This window comes from Oncorhynchus keta, chromosome 25 (assembly GCF_023373465.1).
Source record: "Oncorhynchus keta strain PuntledgeMale-10-30-2019 chromosome 25, Oket_V2, whole genome shotgun sequence".
NCBI classification, from domain to species: Eukaryota; Metazoa; Chordata; class Actinopteri; order Salmoniformes; family Salmonidae; genus Oncorhynchus; species Oncorhynchus keta.
The window spans coordinates 46,529,959-46,552,936 of NC_068445.1; the positions used below are offsets into that span (position 1 = coordinate 46,529,959).

At 41.7% G+C, this 22,978-nt stretch overlaps 1 protein-coding gene across 1 annotated transcript in view; it reads right to left on the reverse strand.

The window, feature by feature from the left end:
* Positions 1 to 22,978, reverse strand: part of LOC118375790 (PDZ domain-containing protein 2-like) — a 232,384-nt gene that overhangs the window by 7,334 nt on the left and 202,072 nt on the right. Inside the window, 3 exon segments of the mRNA XM_052479737.1 lie at positions 1,911 to 2,045; positions 10,371 to 10,668; positions 11,240 to 11,341. Coding sequence (XP_052335697.1) covers positions 1,911 to 2,045; positions 10,371 to 10,668; positions 11,240 to 11,341 — 535 coding nt within the window.

A 22,978-nucleotide genomic window follows, 5' to 3' on the forward strand; every position in this document is an offset into this window, starting at 1 on the left:
CATAATGCATTATAACAGTATCATAGTGCATTATAACAGTATCATAATGCATTATAACTATCATAATGCATTATAACAGTATCATAATGCATTATAACAGTATCATAATGCATTATAACAGTATCATAATGCATTATAACAGCATCATAATGCATTATAACTATCATAATGCATTATAACAGCATCATAATGCATTATAACAGTATCATAATGCATTATAACAGTATCATAATGCATTATAACAGTATCATAATGCATTATAACAGTATCATAACGCATTATAACTATCATAATGCATTATAACTATCATAATGCATTATAACAGTATCATAATGCATTATAACAGTATCATAATGCATTATAACAGTATCATAATGCATTATAACAGTATCATAATGCATTATAACAGTATCATAATGCATTATAACAGCATCATAATGCATTATAACTGTATCATAACGCATTATAACTATCATAATGCATTATAACAGTATCATAATGCATTATAACAGTATCATAATGCATTATAACTGTATCATAGTGCATTATAGCTATCATAGTGCATTATAACTCATAATGCATTATAACAGTATCATAATGTATTATAACAGTATCATAGCGCATTATAACTGTAGCATAGTGCATTATAGCTGTCATAGTGCATTATAGCTATCATAACGCATTATAACTATCATAATGCATTATAACAGTACCATAATGCATTATAACAGTACCATAATGCATTATAACAGTATCATAATGCATTATAACAGTATCATAATGCATTATAACTATCATAGTGCATTATAACAGTATCATAATGCATTATAACAGTATCATAATGCATTATAACTATCATAGTGCATTATAACAGTATCATAATGCATTATAACAGTATCATAGTGCATTATAACTATCATAACGCATTATAGCTATCATAATGCATTATAACTATCATAGTGCATTATAACAGTATCATAATGCATTATAACTATCATAGTGCATTATAACTATCATAGTGCATTATAACTATCATAGTGCATTATAACTATCATAGTGCATTATAACAGTATCATAGTGCATTATAACAGTATCATAATGCATTATAACTATCATAATGCATTATAACTATCATAGTGCATTATAACTATCATAATGCATTATAACTATCATAGTGCATTATAACTGTATCATAATGCATTATAACTGTATCATAATGCATTATAACTATCATAATGCATTATAACAGTATCATAGTGCATTATAACAGTATCATAATGCATTATAACAGTATCATAGTGCATTATAACTATCATAATGCATTATAACAGTATCATAATGCATTATAACAGTATCATAGTGCATTATAACTATCATAATGCATTATAACAGTATCATAACGCATTATAACTGTATCATAACTGTAACCCAACCCAGCTGTCTACACAGGATCTCTCCTCTCCTCTACATGTAACCCAACCCGGCTGTCTACACAGGATCTCTCCTCTACATGTAACCCAACCCAGCTGTCTACACAGGATCTCTCCTCGACATGTAACCCAACCCAGCTGTCTACACAGGATCTCTCCTCTACATGTAAACCAACCCAGCTGTCTACACAGGATCTCTCCTCTCCTCTCCTACTCCCCTCCTCCTATCCCCTCTTCTCCTTCTATCCCCCCCTCTCCTCTCCTCTCCTCTCCTCTCCTCTCCCCTCCTCTCATCATTGGAAAGTCTGTATTGGCAGACAAACTCACTGACCGTGTCTGTTTTGACTGCCATGCTGGGGAAATGCCCCCTCTGGTGGCCATAGGCTGACACTGCCATACCACCATAGGAATAAAGAGTGTGTGTGTATACTTACGTTCCTGTGTGTGTGTGTTCCTTTGTGTGTGTGTGTGTTGGCTGACCTTTGAAGACTCGTTTAACGTTGAGGGGTAGGTCTCCGTGTGCCGAGGCTTTGCCCCCCTCCAGACTGAAGCCTAGACCAGCTGTCGTCTTCAGCAGCTCCACCCTCAGAGCCCCGTCAGGACCCACCTCCACCACTATGGGAACACACAGAGGCACAGTGAGCACCCAGTCCCGCAGGAATCATGTCAGCTCTATACAAATAGCACTTTGGTTTTAGGAACTGAAGCCACTGCCTGTTCACCCCGCTACCATCCAGAAGGTAACTGAAAAACAGCTTCTATCTCAAGGCCATCAGACTGTTAAACAGCCACCACTAACATTGAGTGGCTGCTGCCAACACACTGACTCAACTCCAGCTCACTTTAATAATGGAAATTGATGAAAAATATATCACTAGCCACTTTAAACAATACTACTTAATATAATGTTTACATACCCTACATTATTCATCTCATATGTATATGTATATACTGTACTCTTTATCATCTACTGCATCTTTATGTAGTACATGTGTCACTAGCCACTTTAAACTATGCCACTTTGTTTACATACCCTACATTACTCATCTCATACAGTATGTACTATATATACAGTACTCGATACCATCTACTGCATCTTGCCTATGCTGTTCTGTACCATCACTCATTCATATATCTTTATGTACATATTCTTTATCCCTTTACACTTGTGTGTATAAGGTAGTAGTTGTGGAATAGTTAGCTAGATTACTTGTTGGTTATTACTGCATTGTAAGAACTAGAAGCACAAGCATTTCGCTACACTCACATTAACATCTGCTAACCATGTGTACGTGACAAATAAAATTTGATTTGAAGTGTGGTTATGAAAATAAAAAACCTTTTCTGATAATGGTTAATGAGAAAATTAGTTTTGATTAACGTCTCTATCAAACATGGTTATTGATACAGTGGGTCTAATGTTGAATGCTGATTGGTTAACATCTATATCAAACAAAATGGCAGAGAAGTTCCTTACTTTTCTGTTTGCAGGACAACCGTCCTCCAAATCAAATCAAATCAAAGTTTATTGGTCGTGTATATAGATTTGCAGATGTTATTAAGGTGCAGCGTAATGATTGTGTTTCTAGCTCCAACAGTACAGTAATACCTAATGCTTGTGTTTCTAGCTCCAACAGTACAGTAATACCTAATGCTTGTGTTTCTAGCTCCAACAGTACAGTAATATCTAATGCTTGTGTTTCTAGCTCCAACAGTGCAGTAATATCTAATGCTTGTGTTTCTAGCTTCCAACAGGGCAGTAATACCTAATGATTGTGTTTCTAGCTCCAACAGTGCAGTAATATCTAATGCTTGTGTTTCTAGCTCCAACAGTACAGTAATACCTAATGATTGTGTTTCTAGCTCCAACAGGGCAGTAATACCTAATGATTGTGTTTCTAGCTCCAACAGTACAGTAATACCTAATGATTGTGTTTCTAGCTCCAACAGGGCAGTAATACCTAATGATTGTGTTTCTAGCTCCAACAGTACAGTAATATCTAATGCTTGTGTTTCTAGCTCCAACAGTACAGTAATACCTAATGATTGTGTTTCTAGCTCCAACAGGGCAGTAATACCTAATGATTATGTTTCTAGCTCCAACAGTGCAGTAATATCTAATGCTTGTGTTTCTAGCTCCAACAGTGCAGTAATACCTAATGATTGTGTTTCTAGCTCCAACAGTGCAGTAATATCTAATGCTTGTGTTTCTAGCTCCAACAGTACAGTAATACCTAATGATTGTGTTTCTAGCTCCAACAGGGCAGTAATACATAATGATTGTGTTTCTAGCTCCAACAGTACAGTAATACCTAATGATTGTGTTTCTAGCTCCAACAGTACAGTAATACCTAATGATTGTGTTTCTAGCTTCCAACAGGGCAGTAATACCTAATGATTGTGTTTCTAGCTCCAACAGTACAGTAATACCTAATGCTTGTGTTTCTAGCTCCAACAGTGCAGTAATACCTAATGCTTGTGTTTCTAGCTCCAACAGTACAGTAATACCTAATGATTGTGTTTCTAGCTTCCAACAGGGCAGTAATACCTAATGATTGTGTTTCTAGCTCCAACAGTGCAGTAATATCTAATGATTGTGTTTCTAGCTCCAACAGGGCAGTAATATCTAATGATTGTGTTTCTAGCTCCAACAGTACAGTAATACCTAATGCTTGTGTTTCTAGCTCCAACAGTGCAGTAATACATAATGATTGTGTTTCTAGCTTCCAACAGGGCAGTAATACCTAATGATTGTGTTTCTAGCTCCAACAGTACAGTAATAACTAATGATTGTGTTTCTAGCTTCCAACAGGGCAGTAATATATAATGCTTGTGTTTCTAGCTCCAACAGTGCAGTAATATATAATGCTTGTGTTTCTAGCTCCAACAGGGCAGTAATACCTAATGATTGTGTTTCTAGCTTCCAACAGGGCAGTAATATATAATGCTTGTGTTTCTAGCTCCAACAGGGCAGTAATATCTAATGCTTGTGTTTCTAGCTCCAACAGGGCAGTAATACCTAATACTTGTGTTTCTAGCTCCAACAGTACAGTAATACCTAATGATTGTGTTTCTAGCTTCCAACAGGGCAGTAATATATAATGCTTGTGTTTCTAGCTCCAACAGGGCAGTAATATCTAATGCTTGTGTTTCTAGCTCCAACAGGGCAGTAATACCTAATACTTGTGTTTCTAGCTTCCAACAGGGCAGTAATATATAATGCTTGTGTTTCTAGCTCCAACAGGGCAGTAATATCTAATGCTTGTGTTTCTAGCTCCAACAGGGCAGTAATACCTAATACTTGTGTTTCTAGCTCCAACAGTACAGTAATACCTAATGATTGTGTTTCTAGCTTCCAACAGGGCAGTAATATATAATGCTTGTGTTTCTAGCTCCAACAGGGCAGTAATATCTAATGCTTGTGTTTCTAGCTCCAACAGGGCAGTAATACCTAATACTTGTGTTTCTAGCTCCAACAGTACAGTAATACCTAATGATTGTGTTTCTAGCTTCCAACAGGGCAGTAATACCTAATGATTGTGTTTCTAGCTCCAACAGTGCAGTAATATCTAATGATTGTGTTTCTAGCTCCAACAGGGCAGTAATATCTAATGATTGTGTTTCTAGCTCCAACAGTACAGTAATACCTAATGCTTGTGTTTCTAGCTCCAACAGTGCAGTAATACATAATGATTGTGTTTCTAGCTTCCAACAGGGCAGTAATACCTAATGATTGTGTTTCTAGCTCCAACAGTACAGTAATACCTAATGATTGTGTTTCTAGCTTCCAACAGGGCAGTAATATATAATGCTTGTGTTTCTAGCTCCAACAGTGCAGTAATATATAATGCTTGTGTTTCTAGCTCCAACAGGGCAGTAATACCTAATGCTTGTGTTTCTAGCTCCAACAGGGCAGTAATACCTAATGCTTGTGTTTCTAGCTCCAACAGGGCAGTAATATCTAATGCTTGTGTTTCTAGCTCCAACAGTGCAGTAATACCTAATGCTTGTGTTTCTAGCTCCAACAGGGCAGTAATATCTAATGCTTGTGTTTCTAGCTCCAACAGGGCAGTAATATCTAATGCTTGTGTTTCTAGCTCCAACAGTGCAGTAATATCTAATGCTTGTGTTTCTAGCTCCAACAGGGCAGTAATACCTAATGCTTGTGTTTCTAGCTCCAACAGGGCAGTAATACCTAATGCTTGTGTTTCTAGCTCCAACAGTGCAGTAATACCTAATACTTGTGTTTCTAGCTCCAACAGGGCAGTAATATCTAATGATTGTGTTTCTAGCTCCAACAGGGCAGTAATACCTAATGATTGTGTTTCTAGCTCCAACAGGGCAGTAATACCTAATGATTGTGTTTCTAGCTCCAACAGGGCAGTAATATCTAATGATTGTGTTTCTAGCTCCAACAGGGCAGTAATACCTAATGATTGTGTTTCTAGCTCCAACAGGGCAGTAATACCTAATGATTGTGTTTCTAGCTCCAACAGGGCAGTAATACCTAATGATTGTGTTTCTAGCTCCAACAGGGCAGTAATACCTAATACTTGTGTTTCTAGCTCCAACAGTACAGTAATATCTAATGCTTGTGTTTCTAGCAATACAAAAACATTACACACATCATCCATGAAGTAAAAATAAAGAATGAAATAAATATCAGAACAAGCAATGTCAGAGTCCGGCATACAGAGCATTCAGAAAGTATTCAGACTCCTGGACTTTTTCCACATTTCGTTACGTTACAGCCTTATTCTAAACTGGATGACATTTCTTTTTAAATGCTCAGCAATCTACAAACAATATCCCATAATTACAAAACGAAAACAGGTTTACATTTCTTTTTATTGAAATTTGCTGAGACACAAAATTGAACTCGGGTGCATCCTGTTTCCATTGATCATCCTTGAGATGTTTCTACAACTTGATTGGAGTCAACCTGTGGTAAATTCAATTGATTGGACATGATTTGGAAAGGCACACACCTGTCTATATAAGGTCCCACAGCTGACAGAGCATGTCAGAGCAAAAACCAAGCCATGAGGTCGGAGGAGTGGTGACCAAGAACCCGATGGTCACTCTGACGGAGCTCCAGAGTTCATCTGTGGAGATGGAAGAACCTTCAAGAAGGACAACCATTTTTTGCAGCACTCCACCAATCAGGACTTAATGGTAGAGTGGCCAGAAAGAAGCCACTCCTCAGTAAAAGGCTCGCTTGGAGTTTGCTAAAAAGCACCTAAAGGATTCTCAGACCATGAGAAACAAGATTCTCTGGTCTGATGAAACCAAGATTGAACTCTTTGGCTTGAATGCCAAGTGTCACGTCTTGCGGGAACCTGGCACCCTACGGTGAAGCATGGTGGTGGCAGCATCATGCTGCGGGTAATGTTTGTCAGCAGTCGGGACTGAGAGACTAGTCAGGATCGAGGGGAAAGATGAATGGAGAAAAGTACAGAGAGATCCATGATGAAAACCTGCTCCAGAGCACTCAGGACCTCAGACTGGGGCAAAGGTTCACTTTCCAACAAGACAATGACCCTAAGCACACAGCCAAGACAACGCAGGAGTGGCTTCGAGACAAGTCTCTGAATGTCCTTGAATGGCCCAGCCAGAGACCAGACATGAACCCAATCTAACAACTCTGGGGAGACCTGAAAATAGCTGGCAGCGACGCTCCCCATTCCAACCCGACAGAGCTTGAGTGGATCTGCAGAGAAGAATGGTAGAAACTCCCAAATACAGGTGAGCCAAGCTTGTAGCGTCATACCCAATAAAAAAAATTAGCAGAGAGAATTATTTATTTCAGCTTTGGAAGACCCATTTGTGACCAAGCTTTAACATCCCGACTGATGACTTGAGATGTTGCTTCAATATATCTGCACAGAAAGATACCATGATTAATGTAAATGTAATAGTTTGCATGTATGTTATGTATGTTATGTATGTTATGTATGTTATGTTATGTATGTTATGTATGTAATGCATGTTATGTATGTTATGTATGTTATGTTATGTATGTTATGTATGTTATGTATGTAATGCATGTTATGTATGTTATGTATGTTATGTATGTTATGTATGTAATGCATGGTATGTATGTTATGTATGTTATGTATGTTATGCATGTATGTTATGTATGTTATGCATGTATGTTATGTATGTTATGCATGTATGTTATGTATGTTATGTTATGTATGTTATGTATGTTATGCATGTTATGTATGTTATGTATGTAATGTATGTTATGTATGTTATGTATGTAATGTATGTTATGTTATGTATGTTATGTATGTTATGCATGTTATGTATGTTATGTAATGTATGTTATGTATGTTATGCATGTTATGCATGTTATGCATGTTATGTATGTTATGTATGTTATGCATGTATGTTATGTATGTTATGTATGTTATGTATGTAATGCATGTAATGTATGTAATGTATGTTATGTATGTTATGTTATGTATGTAATGTATGTAATGTATGTTATGTATGTTATGCATGTTATGCATGTTATGCATGTGATGTATGTGATGTATGTTATGCATGTTATGTATGTTATGTATGTTATGTATGTTATGTATGTTATGTATGTAATGTATGTTATGTATGTTATGCATGTTATGCATGTTATGCATGTTATGCATGTTATGTATGTTATGTATGTTATGTATGTTATGCATGTTATGTATGTTATGTATGTTATGTATTTAATGCATGTTATGCATGTTATGTATGTTATGTTATGTATGTTATGTATTTAATGCATGTTATGTATGTTATGTATGTAATGTATGTAATGTATGTTATGTATGTAATGTATGTTATGTTATGCATGTTATGCATGTTATGCATGTTATGTATGTTATGTATGTTATGTATGTTATGTATTTAATGCATGTTATGCATGTTATGTATGTTATGTATGTTATGCATGTTATGTATGTTATGTATGTTATGTATGTTATGCATGTTATGTTATGCATGTTATGTATGTTATGTATGTAATGTATGTTATGTATGTAATGTATGTTATGCATGTTATGTATGTTATGTATGTAATGTATGTTATGTATGTTATGTATGTTATGTATTTAATGCATGTTATGCATGTTATGTATGTTATGTTATGTATGTTATGTATTTAATGCATGTTATGTATGTTATGTATGTAATGTATGTAATGTATGTTATGTATGTAATGTATGTAATGTATGTTATGTATGTAATGTATGTTATGCATGTTATGTATGTTATGTATGTTATGTATGTAATGTATGTTATGCATGTTATGTATGTTATGTATGTAATGTATGTTATGTATGTTATGTATGTTATGTATTTAATGCATGTTATGCATGTTATGTATGTTATGTTATGTATGTTATGTATTTAATGCATGTTATGTATGTTATGTATGTTATGTATGTTATGTATGTTATGTATGTTATGTATTTAATGCATGTTATGCATGTTATGTATGTTATGTTATGTATGTTATGTATTTAATGCATGTTATGTATGTTATGTATGTAATGTATGTAATGTATGTTATGTATGTTATGTATGTAATGTATGTTATGTATGTAATGCATGTTATGCATGTTATGCATGTTATGCATGTTATGTATGTTATGTATGTTATGTATGTTATGTATTTAATGCATGTTATGCATGTTATGCATGTTATGCATGTTATGTATGTTATGTATGTTATGTATTTAATGCATGTTATGCATGTTATGTTATGTATGTTATGTATTTAATGCATGTTATGTATGTTATGTATGTAATGTATGTTATGTATGTAATGTATGTTATGCATGTTATGTATGTAATGTATGTTATGCATGTTTTGCATGTTTTGCATGTTATGTATGTTATGTATGTTATGTATGTTATGTATGTAATGCATGTTATGCATGTTATGCATGTTATGCATGTTATGTATGTAATGTATGTAATGTATGTTATGTATGTTATGCATGTTATGCATGTTATGTATGTTATGTATGTTATGCATGTTATGCATGTTATGTATGTTATGTATGTTATGTATGTTATGTATTTAATGCATGTTATGCATGTTATGTATGTTATGTTATGTATGTTATGTATTTAATGCATGTTATGTATGTTATGTATGTAATGTATGTAATGTATGTTATGTATGTAATGTATGTTATGTATGTAATGTATGTTATGTATGTAATGCATGTTATGTATGTTATGCATGTTATGCATGTTATGCATGTTATGTATGTTATGTATGTTATGTATGTTATGTATGTTATGTATTTAATGCATGTTATGCATGTTATGCATGTTATGCATGTTATGTATGTTATGTATGTTATGTATTTAATGCATGTTATGCATGTTATGTTATGTATGTTATGTATTTAATGCATGTTATGTATGTTATGTATGTAATGTATGTAATGTATGTTATGTATGTTATGTATGTAATGTATGTAATGTCATTGGGTGTCAGTTGTTTAGTGAACTCTGCCATGATGTGCTGTAGCACTAGGCAGAAACATTACTAGACCAATTCACTCCTCTCTTTCTAAATATGCTATTAAATCTAAACTTGTTTGTTTTCTTTGTTTAAGACTTAAAAATTGGTCTTATGATGTGATTAACACATTACACGGACTCAGAACAACCATACCGAGAGTAAACAAGTCCTACTAGATATAAAACCAGAAAAAAATGTAATATATCTGCCATTTAACATTCTGCAATATTGCCCAACTTAAGAGTTGTTTATTAACCATTAGTTTACCCCTTGACAGAAAAACACATCTCCTGTACACCAAGGACTCAGGGAAGAGTTGCAGGGTATAGGAGAAGAATGTGCCTATTTGAAAGCTACAAAAAAATATGTGCAGATCACTCCGGCTTTGCAGTATGTTAATGTTTCCTATCCTGTACCTCCCAGTCCCATAACAGATCTAGTCGTCTCAGGCCAGTTCTCTCTGCATCCCAGGGAGTAGCTTCTTCCGGTGTGGTGGGACAGGTCATGTTGTCTCGGGGACATCTGTCCTTCACTGTCCTTCCCCCTGCGAATAACCACCAGGACCTGAGTGGACAGTCTAGCCTGGTGGAGACAGGACACGGCTTCTACGTGGGACATCCCCTCCAAGCTGCTGCCGTTGATGGACAGGATACTGTCCCCACGCTGAATGGTTCCTTCCAGGCCGGCCACGCCTTTAGAGAACACCCGATGGACCTGCCCCAAACAGAGGTAAGTGGGAGAGTTAAGAAGTGAAGTTAAATCCCAAATCAACTCCTAGCCCCTACACACTAGGCACTCCAATCTATTGGATTGATGGTAAGTGGAATGGGTGAGTAATGAATTGTTCAACATTGACTAGAGACAAAAACATTTGTTTACTCTAGGTTTCTCATTACTTACTCCATATCTTTCATGACATTTTCAAATGATTTTTTGTTTGTTTTGTTTTTAAACATGTACTGTACTACTGTAATACTACTGTTATACTACTGCAATACTACTATAATACTACTGCTATACTACTGTTATACTACTGTAATACTACTGTTATACTACTGTAATACTACTGGTATACTACTGGTATACTACTGTAATACTACTGTAATACTACTGTAATACTACTGTTATACTACTGTTATACTACTGGTATACTACTGGTATACTACTGGTATACTACTGGTATACTACTGGTATACTACTGTTATACTACTGGTATACTACTGTTATACTACTGTTATACTACTGTTATACTACTGTTATACTACTGTAAGACTACTGTACTTACAGTTATGGACTTCTGCTCAAGGTCCATTCCACCAGCGATGCTGAAACCAAGTCCAGATCCCTCTTCTTTAGAGAAGACAACAAAGTGGGTATCATCTTTATCCTAGGTGGGGGGCAGAAACAACACACACAACGTGAATCTTTCACGACAAGGATGAAAATACTTCAACAATGTCTCAGACATTATATCCCTGACACTCCTCTCCTCTAGCCTAGTGCTGTCTTAACAACTCCTATTTTCATCAACTTTATTTAACCAGGTAGGCAAGTTGAGAACAAGTTCTCATTTACAACTGCGACCTGGCCAAGATGAAGCAAAGCAGTTCGACACATACAACGACACAGAGTTACGCATGGAGTAAAACAAACATACGGTTAATAATACAGTATAAAAATAAGTCTATATATAATGTGAGCAAATGAGGTGAGATAAGGGAGGTAAAGGAAAAAAGGCCATGGTGGCAAAGTAAATACAATATAGCAAGTAAAACACTGGAATGGTTGATTTGCAATGGAAGAATGTTCAAAGTAGAGATATAAATAATGGGATGAAAAGGAGCAAAATAAATAAATAAATACAGTAGGGGGAGAGGTAGTTGTTTGGGCTAAATTATAGATGGGCTATGTACAGGTGCAGTAATCTGTGAGTTGCTTGAAGGGAGATAAGTGTTTCCAGTTTCAGAGATTTTTGTAGTTCGTTCCAGTCATTGGCAGCAGAGAACTGGAAGGAGAGGCGGCCAAAGGAAGAATTGGTTTTGGGGGTGACCAGAGAGATATACCTGCTGGAGAGCGTGCTACAGGTGGGTGCTGCTATGTTGACCAGCGAGCTGAGATAAGGGGGGACTTTACCTAGGCAGGGTCTTGTAGATGACCTGGAGCCAGTGGGTTTGGCGACGAGTATGAAGCGAGAGCCAGCCAACGAGAGCGTACAGGTCGCAGTGGTGGGTAGTGTATGGGGCTTTGGTGACGAAACGGATGACACTGTGATAGACTGCATCCAATTTATTGAGGAGAGTGTTGGAGGCTATTTTGTAAATGACATCGCTGAAGTCAAGGATCGGTAGGATGGTGAGTTTTACGAGGGTATTTTTGGCAGCATGAGTGAAGGATGCTTTGTTGTGAAATAGAAAGCCAATTCTAGATTTAACTTTGGATTGGAGATGTTTGATGTGAGTCTGGAAGGAGAGTTTACAGTCTAACCAGACACCTAGGTATTTGTAGTTGTCCACATATTCTAAGTCAGAACCATCCAGAGTAGTGATGCTGGACGGGCGGGCAGGTACAGGCAGCGATCTGTTAAAGAGCATGCATTTAGTTTTACTTGTATTTAAGAGCCGTTGGAGACCACGGAAGGAGAGTTGTATGGCATTGAAGCTCGTTTGGAGGGTTGTTAACACGGTGTCCAAAGAAGGGCCGGAAGTATACAGAATGGTGTCGTCTGCGTAGAGGTGGATCAGAGACTCACCAGCAGCAAGAGCGACATCATTGATGTATATGTAACAGTATAACTTTAGACCGTTCCCTCGCCCATACCCGGGCACGAACCAGGGACCCTCTGCACACATCAACAACAGTCACCCACGAAGCATCGTTACCCATCACTCCACAAAAGCCGCGGCCCTTGCAGAGCAAGGGGAACTACTACTTCAAGGTCTCAGAGCAAGTGACGTCACCGATTGAAATGCTATTTAGCGCGAACACCGCTAACTAGCTAGCCATTTCACATCCGTTACATATACAGAGAAGAGAGTCGGCCCAAGAATTGAACCCTGTGGCACCCCCATAGAGACTGCCAGAGGCCCGGACAACAGGCCCTCCGATTTGACACACTGAACTCTATCAGAGAAGTAGTTGGTGAACCAGGCGAGGAAATCATTTGAGAAACCAAGGCTATCGTGTCTGCCGATGAGGATGTGGTGATTGACAGAGACGAAAGCCTTGGCCAGGTCAATGATTACGGCTGCACAGCATTGTTTCTTATCAATGGCGGTTACGATATCGTTTAAGACCTTGAGCGTGGCTGAGGTACACCCATGACCAGCTCTGAAACCAGATTGCATAGCGGTGGGATTCGAAATGGTCGGTTATCTGTTTGTTGACTTGGCTTTCGAAGACCTTAGAAAGGCAGGGTAGGATAGATATAGGTCTGTAGCAGTTTGGGGTCAAGAGTGTCTCCCCCTTTGAAGAGGGGGATGACCGCAGCTGCTTTCCCATCTTTGGGAATCGCAGACGACACGAAAGAGAGGTTGAACAGACCGGTAATAGGGGTTGCAACAGAATTTTAGAAAGAAAGGGTCCAGATTGTCTAGCCCGGCTGATTTGTAGGGGTCCAGATTTTGCAGCTCTTTCAGAACATCAGCTGAATGGATTTGGGAGAAGGAGAAATGGGGAAGGCTTGGGCGAGTTGCTGTTGGGGGTGCAGTGCTGTTGACCGGGGTAGGGGTAGCCAGGTGGAAAGCATGGCCAGCCGTAGAAAAATGCTTATTGAAATTCTTAATTATAGTGGATTTATCGGTGGTGACAGAGTTTCTTAGGCCCAGTGCAGTGGGCAGCTGGGAGGAGATGTTCTTATTCTCCATGGACTTCACAGTGTCCAATAACTTTTTTGAGTTTGTGTTGCAGGAAGCAAATTTCTGCTTGAAAAATCTAGCCTTGGCTTTTGTAACTGCCTGTGTATATTGGTTTCTAACTTCCCTGAAAAGTTGCATATCACGGGGGCTGTTCGATGCTAATGCAGAACGCCACAGGTTGTTTTTGTGTTGGTTAAGGGCAGTCAGGTCTGGAGAGAACCAAGGGCTATATCTGTTCCTGGTTCTACATTTCTTGAAGGGGGAATGCTTATTTAAAATGGTAAGGAAGGCATTTTTTTTAAATAACCAGGCATCCTCTACTGACGGGATGAGGTCAATATCCTTCCAGGATTCCAGTATATGGTCAATGTCACGCCAAATACTGTTGGAAAGAGGGCACAAACAGATGTAGGACCATGCTACCTTTCCTCAACCTAATATCTGAAGTGTTTAGTTATTTGTGCTATTGTGTTAATTTCCCAGAAGCCATCCTTTATTATCTAAACTCATCCCCTGTTAACCCTGAACAACCGGATCCCCTGAACTACCTGATCCCCTGAACTACCAGATCCCATGAACTACCTGATCTTCTGAACTACCTGATCCCCTGAACTACCTGATCTTCTGAACTACCTGATCCCCTGAACTACCTGATCCCCTGAACTACCTGATCCCCTGAACTACCTGATCCCCTGAACTACCTGATCCCCTGAACTACCTGATCCCCTGAACTACCTGATCTTCTGAACTACCTGATCCCCTGAACTACCTGATCCCCTGAACTACCTGATCCCCTGAACTACCTGATCCCCTGAACTACCTGATCCCCTGAACTACCTGATCTTCTGAACTACCTGATCCCCTGAACTACCTGATCCCCTGAACTACCTGATCCCCTAAACTACCTGCTCCCTTGTTTACCCTGAACTACCTGCTCCCTTGTTTACCCCGAACTACCTGATCCCCTGAACTACCTAATCCCCTGAACTACCTAATAAATGGACCTAAGAACTGAGAGATCCTGGTGTTCTTAGACACTCCACTGAGAAGCACTCTATCCCACACCAGCAACCCTCCAATATTTTTCACTAATGGAGCCAACAGATGCAGCTACAGACAGACGTCTCTGGTTACCTCAGAGAGAGACTTGGCTTCCTTCAGCAGGGACAACATGTGTTTGTGTGTTAGTCCTGAGAGATAAAAAATAAATAAAATGTTGGGGGGGGATTCTTTTTTTCATTATCCAATTGGAAGTTAGTCTTGTCCCATCGCTGCAACTCCCGTGCATCCTCAAACACAATCCAGCCAAGCCACACCGCTTCTTGACACAACACCTGCTTAACCCGGAAGCCAGCCGCACCAATGTGTCGCAGGAAACACTGTACACCTAGTCCGGCCCACCACAGGAGTCGCTAGTGCACAATGGGACAAGGACATCCCCGCAGACTAAACCCTCCCTTAACCCGGACAACTCAGGCCAATTGTGCACAGCTCCATGGGTCTCCCTGTCGCGGCCAGCTGCGACCGAGCCTGGACTCAAACCAGGATTTCTAGTGACACAGCTAGCACTGTGATGTCTTACACCACTGGGCCACTCGGGAGAGCAGGGGGGATTATTAACAACTACTTACGTTTTTTGTTCTAGAGTTCTAGAAAGAAATCAAATCATTCACAATAGAAATTAGTAGGTTTCATTAGGCAAATCCTCAACCTAGTTCAGCGCAGAAAACGTGGTAATTAACTACAATGACCATAATCCATTGCACTTGTTCATTAAAGGCCCAGGATAGAAGCGGATACGCACAGACCACATGAGAGAGGAATCAACACAACACAAGAGAGGGATGGAGACAGTTGATGAGGTAGCTACTAAAACGATTTGGTCAGACAGCTCTGCAGCATAGCTAGTAGCCTAGCTAAATAGGATCAATCAATGGGGAGCACAGACATAACATTGTCTGTCTGGCTGGCTGGCTGGCTGGCTGGTTGGCTGGTTGGTTGGTTGGTTGTCTGGCTGGCAGGCTGGCTGGCTGGCTGGCTGGCTGGCTGGTTGGCAGGCTGGCTGGTTGGTTGGTTGGTTGGTTGGTTGTCTGGCTGGCTGGCAGGCTGGTTGGCAGGCTGGTTGTCTGGCTGGCTGGCTGGCTGGCTGGCTGGTTGGTTGTCTGGCTGGCTGGCTGGTTGTCTGGTTGGTTGTCTGGCTGGCTGGCTGGCTGGCTGGCTGGCTGGCTGGTTGGCTGGCTGGCTGGCTGGCTGGCTGGTTGGTTGTCTGGCTGGTTGGCTGGCTGGCTGGCTGGTTGGCTGGCTGTCTGGCTGGCTGGCTGGCTGGTTGGTTGGCTGGCTGGTTGGCTGGCTGGCTGGCTGGCTGGCTGGCTGGCTGGTTGGTTGGTTGGTTGGTTGGCTGGCTGGCTGGCTGGTTGGCTGGCTGGCTGGCTGGTTGGCTGGCTGGCTGGCTGGCTGGCTGGCTGGCTGGCTGGTTGGCTGGCTGGCTGGCTGGCAGGCTGGTTGGCTGGTTGTCTGGCTGGCTGGCTGGCTGGCTGGCTGGCTGGTTGGTTGGTTGGTTGTCTGGCTGGCTGGTTGGCTGGCTGGCTGGCTGGCTGGCTGGCTGGTTGTCTGGCTGGCTGGCTGGCTGGCTGGCTGACTGCTACTGCCTCAGCAGAGATGAGACGATGACTTTAAGGAATTAAATAATGAAGTAATAAACCCAACTGAAATATTTTATTAAAGTAATATCAATAAATGATGGACACGCCCCCACAGAAATGGGCCTTCCGCATCTGCAGTGGAAGGTGGAAGAGCTATAGCAGTGTTTGTCAGACCGGGGGACATTCCATCTGCAGTGGAAGGTGGAAGAGCTATAGCAGTGTTTGTCAGACCGGGGGACATTCCATCTGCAGTGGAAGGTGGAAGAGCTATAGCAGTGTTTGTCAGACCAGGGGACATTCCATCTGCAGTGGAAGGTGGAAGAGCTATAGCAGTGTTTGTCAGACCGGGGGACATTCCATCTGCAGTGGAAGGTGGAAGAGCTATAGCAGTGTTTGTCAGACCGGGGGACATTCCATCTGCAGTGGAAGGTGGAAGAGCTATAGCAGTGTTTGTCAGACCAGGAGACATTCCATCTGCAGTGGAAGGTGGAAGAGCTATAGCAGTGTTTGTCAGACCGGGGGACATTCCATCTGCAGTGGAAGAGCTATAGCAGTGTTTGTCAGACCGGGGGACATTCCATCTGCAGTGGAAGGTGGAAGAGCTATAGCAGTGTTTGTCAGACCAGGAGACATTCCATCTGCAGTGGAAGGTGGAAGAGCTATAGCAGTGTTTGTCAGACCGGGGGACATTCCATCTGCAGTGGAAGGTGGAAGAGCTATAGCAGTGTTTGTCAGACCAGGAGACATCCCATCTGAGGTGAAAGGTGACAGAACCAGAGCAGTGTTTATCAGACCATGGGACATTCCAAAAATCTGTCTTTTCATGACAACGTTTAGCTCTAAGTGTCACGGGACTTGTCTGAAGGTAACTCAGTACCGGGCTGAACAATTTATGGAAGTGAATGGGGCATTTCCACAACAAAGGGCTAATTCCACTGTACATGTAGTTTCAATTTGTTTAGCTTTCTAATATCTCTCAGATATAGGACAGACACTTCAAAACCTACCTACTTTTGATTTATTTTGGGACTGTCTGTTATTTTGGGACTGCCAAATTCAAATGTTAAAACATTTCAATATATTATATATACAGGTGTCCTAAAATTCTAAATAAAATATCGGTATGACCATATTAAAACAATTCCATATGACTATCTTAAAACAATTCCGCATGACCATCTTAAAACAATTCCAAATGACTATCTTAAAACAATTCCGTATGTTAGCTTATTAGAAACCCAGCCCCTTAGACCTTAGGCGGTTAATAAGTGGATAAGCTGTACAGTAATGGGCAGTCACTACCTTATTAATGAACTGTGGTGAGCATTTGAATCAAAGAGAGAGAAAATACCATTGTTAAACAGTTTTGAAAAATACATCCTGCCACACTGGGTAGCACAGAGCAACATTTTAAGGGGCATTGCACTAATAATGGCGCTGACTAGGGAAACTTATCTGCTGTTCTTAGTGCCAGTCTATTCAAACTAAAACAATGTAACTAATAATGGGCATATTTATGCTTTCTTTAATAAAATAATTATAAAAAATACTCTTTCAATATGCCTATGTTTATTTAGTTATGGATCCATAATGAATTACTATTGGAATAAATATCAATGAACTACAGAAATATTGGAACAAAGTTGTCTAATGAAGGTTAGCAAATTGTTGCTTCCTGGAAAATACTCTTTCAAACACACACGGTCACGTTGTACAGTGCCATAATAAAGCTGAGTCACTCAATCATGTAGCCCAGCACCTACATAAAGCTGAGTCACTCAATCATGTAGCCCAGCCCTACATAAAGCTGAGTCACTCAATCATGTAGCCCAGCACCTACATAAAGCTGAGTCACTCAATCGTGTAGCCCGGCACCTACATAAAGCTGAGTCACTCAATCATGTAGCCCAGCACCTACATAAAGCTGAGTCACTCAATAATGTAGCCCAGCACCTACAAAAAGCTGAGTCACTCAATCATGTAGCCCAGCACCTACATAAAGCTGAGTCACTCAATCATGTAGCCCAGCACCTACATAAAGCTGAGTGACTCACTCATTCATGGAATTGGATCAAAATAAATAAGTACCAACATTCTTCCTGATAGTCTTTAATAAAGAAATGTTGTGGTTATCCTGACCTGGACAACATGTACAGTATTATAATATCCATTATGGGCTGTTAGCAGGACAATATACCTTTACCAACACCTCTCTGTATTTTGATACTTTGTGGATGGAGCCTCCCCAGTGGATGGGGCCTCTCCAGTGGATGGGGCCTCCCCAGTGGATGGGGCCTCCCCAGTGGATGGGGCCTCCCCAGTGGATGGGGCCTCCCCAGTGGATGGGGCCTCCCCAGTGGATGGGGCCTCCCCAGTGGATGGGGTCTCCCCAGTGGATGGGGCCTCCCCAGTGGATGGGGTCTCCCCAGTGGATGGGGCCTCCCCAGTGGATGGGGCCTCCCCAGTGGATGGGGCCTCCCCAGTGGATGGGGCCTCCCCAGTGGATGGGGCCTCCCCAGTGGATGGGGTCTCCCCAGTGGATTTTTTGATATACTGTAGGCCTACCATTAGTGTTGAGTAATGTGCTGTTAAAAGTGGTGTCTGTCTTATTTATTTAAAGAGCATATTGAAGTTAGAAGCAATAGGATTCGAAGCAAAAGCCTACAACTATTTGAGCACCATTTCACACTGCTCTGAGACAAGCATGAGGACTGGTCTTGATAAATCAATTAGATTTTTTATTTTTACTAAATCTCCATTTGGGTATTGGTTAGAATACAGTTATACAATTAGGGTGTAGAAATGTTATTCCCTTAGTGTAACCTATATTTAACCAAGTCAGTTAAGAACAAATTCTTATTTACAAGGACAGCCTACTCCTTCCTCCCCGTCGAGGAATTGAACCTCAGTCTCCGCGTGCCCGGACATCACGGGAATTCTTTGGCTAAATAGCCAAGTACTGTGGCCTACTCCCGACCGTCATGTTGTACAGCGCCATATTTTCCATTCCATCCTAACGGAAACCCAGAGGGTTTTTCGTTGTTCTTGGAATAGATACACCATAATATTAGTCAAATTAATCAAGCAAAATTTCTTAAAATCAGTTCTTACAAAAAAAGTTTTAAATTCTCTAGTACAGCCACTATTGAAGACTATCAAATGCTTCTCAAAGACGCCCTCTGGTGGTCAAACTAGCACTAACTCGCAATAATGGTACCAGTGGTTGGCACTTAAATAACGTGCCATAGAATTCTGCGGTACTACGCAAGATGTGCTGCAGTACGCTGCAACTTTTAAAGGTCGAACCACTGTAGGCTAGGTTGTAGCTACATCATGATGGGTATAGGAAAAATGCAAGTATCATTAACAGCCTAAACCTATAGATTTTACATTGAACTGGGTGAATGGATTATGAAGGGAGGAGAGACTGGTGGTCAGGGAGGAGAGGCAGGTGGTCAAGGAGGAGAGACAGGTGGTCAAGGAGGAGAGACAGGTGGTCAGGGAGGAGAGACAGGTGTTCAGGGAGGAGATACAGGTGGTCAGGGAGGAGAGACAGGTGGTCAGGGAGGAGAGACAGGTGGTCAGGGAGGAGAGACAGGTGGTCAGGGAGGAGAGACAGGTGGTCAGGGAGGAGAGACAGGTGGTCAGGGAGGAGAGACAGGGAGGAGAGACAGCTGTTCAGGGAGGAGAGACAGCTGGTCAGGGAGGAGAGACAGGGAGGAGAGACAGCTGGTCAGGGAGCTGGTCAGGGAGGAGAGACAGGTGGTCAGGGAGGAGAGACACATCAGATAGTGAGCGGTCGCATTCGCACTTCGCTCCGCAGGTTGTATAACTTTTTCATTACATTTCATTATAGTACAACGGTTGATTTGTCTAATCTTAGCAATTTCTTCTTAGCTAGCTACATAGCCGTCCTTGTATCAGAGATAATTGCATAATTATCGTATTTCGTCGCCCTAACGTAGCCTTCACTGCTATTCGCCCAGGAGCTAGCAAACGCTAGCTAACGCCCACAGATTAGCATCACTGTAGTGCTATTCACTCAACTGAACGACTTGATTAGTTTAGTGTTAGCTAGCTACATAGCTGTCTTTGTTTCCAAGATAATTGTGTAGTTTAGAGTGTGTAGTCTTGGAGTGATTATCTTAATTCACTGAGGTTCGCTAGCCAGCTATTTGTCGTCCTTAACGTAGGAGACTCTGCTAGCTAGCCAACAGCTAACAGCTAACAGCTAGCCAACGTCACCACACACACGTCTACTGAATCGAATTCAACAAACCGGTCAGGTAGTATCACATTTTCATTTCATTTCATTACAGTACAACGGTTTGATTTGTTTGATCGTAGCTAGCTACATAGCTAGCTACATAGCCGTCTTTGTATCAAAGATAATTGTGTAGTCTAGAGCGATTTCCTAGGTTAGCTAGCCAGCTATTGTCGTTCTTTTAACGCAACGTAACGTAAACAACACTGCTAGCTAGCCAGCTAGCCCCCGAATAGTAGCACTGTAGAAACTATTACACTCAACGGAACGACTTGATTAGTGTAGTGTCAACAACGCAGCTACTGCCAGCTAGCCTACTTCAGCAGTACTGTATCATTTTAATCATTTTAGTCAATAAGATTCTTGCTACGTAAGCTTAACTTTCTGAACATTCGAGACGTGTAGTCCACTTGTCATTCCAATCTCCTTGCATTAGCGTAGCCTCTTCTGTAGCCTGTCAACTATGTGTCTGTCTATCCCTGTTCTCTCCTCTCTGCACAGACCATACAAACGCTCCACACCGCGTGGCCGCGGCCACCCTAATCTGGCGGTCCCAGCGCGCACGACCCACGTGGAGTTCCAGGTCTCCGGTAGCCTCTGGAACTGCCGATCTGCGGCCAACAAGGCAGAGTTCATCTCAGCCTATGCCTCCCTCCAGTCCCTCGACTTCTTGGCACTGACGGAAACATGGATCACCACAGATAACACTGCTACTCCTACTGCTCTCTCCTCGTCCGCCCACGTGTTCTCGCACACCCCGAGAGCTTCTGGTCAGCGGGGTGGTGGCAACGGGATCCTCATCTCTCCCAAGTGGTCTTTCTCTCTTTCTCCCCTTACCCATCTGTCTATAGCCTCCTTTGAATTCCATGCTGTCACAGTTACCAGCCCTTTCAAGCTTAACATCCTTATCATTTATCGCCCTCCAGCTTCCCTTGGAGAGTTCATCAATGAGCTTGATGCCTTGATAAGCTCCTTTCCTGAGGACGGCTCACCTCTCACAGTTCTGGGCGACTTTAACCTCCCCACGTCTACCTTTGACTCATTCCTCTCTGCCTCCTTCTTTCCACTCCTCTCCTCTTTTGACCTCACCCTCTCACCTTCCCCCTACTCACAAGGCAGGCAATACGCTTGACCTCATCTTTACTAGATGCTGTTCTTCCACTAACCTCATTGCAACTCCCCTCCAAGTCTCCGACCACTACCTTGTATCCTTTTCCCTCTCGCTCTCATCCAACACTTCCCACACTGCCCCTACTCGGATGGTATCGCGCCGTCCCAACCTTCGCTCTCTCTCCCCCGCTACTCTCTCCTCTTCCATCCTATCATCTCTTCCCTCTGCTCAAACTTTCTCCAACCTATCTCCTGATTCTGCCTCCTCAACCCTCCTCTCCTCCCTTTCTGCATCCTTTGACTCTCTATGTCCCCTATCCTCCAGGCCGGCTCGGTCCTCCCCTCCCGCTCCGTGGCTCGACGACTCATTGCGAGCTCACAGAACAGGGCTCCGGGCAGCCGAGCGGAAATGGAGGAAAACTCGCCTCCCTGCGGACCTGGCATCCTTTCACTCCCTCCTCTCTACATTTTCCTCCTCTGTCTTTGCTGCTAAAGCCACTTTCTACCATTCTAAATTCCAAGCATCTGCCTCTAACCCTAGGAAGCTCTTTGCCACCTTCTCCTCCCTCCTGAATCCTCTCCCCCCCTCCCTCCTCCCTCTCTGCAGATGACTTCGTCAACCATTTTGAAAAGAAGGTCGACGACATCCGATCCTCGTTTGCTAAGTCAAACGACACCGCTGGTTCTGCTCACACTGCCCTACCCTATGCTCTGACCTCTTTCTCCCCTCTCTCTCCAGATGAAATCTCGCGTCTTGTGACGGCCGGCCGCCCAACAACCTGCCCGCTTGACCCTATCCCCTCCTCTCTTCTCCAGACCATTTCCGGAGACCTTCTCCCTTACCTCACCTCGCTCATCAACTCATCCCTGACCGCTGGCTACGTCCCTCCCGTCTTCAAGAGAGCGAGAGTTGCACCCCTTCTGAAAAAACCTACACTCGATCCCTCCGATGTCAACAACTACAGACCAGTATCCCTTCTCTCTTTTCTCTCCAAAACTCTTGAGCGTGCCGTCCTTGGCCAGCTCTACCGCTATCTCTCTCAGAATGACCTTCTTGATCCAAATCAGTCAGGTTTCAAGACTAGTCATTCAACTGAGACTGCTCTTCTCTGTATCACGGAGGCGCTCCGCACTGCTAAAGCTAACTCTCTCTC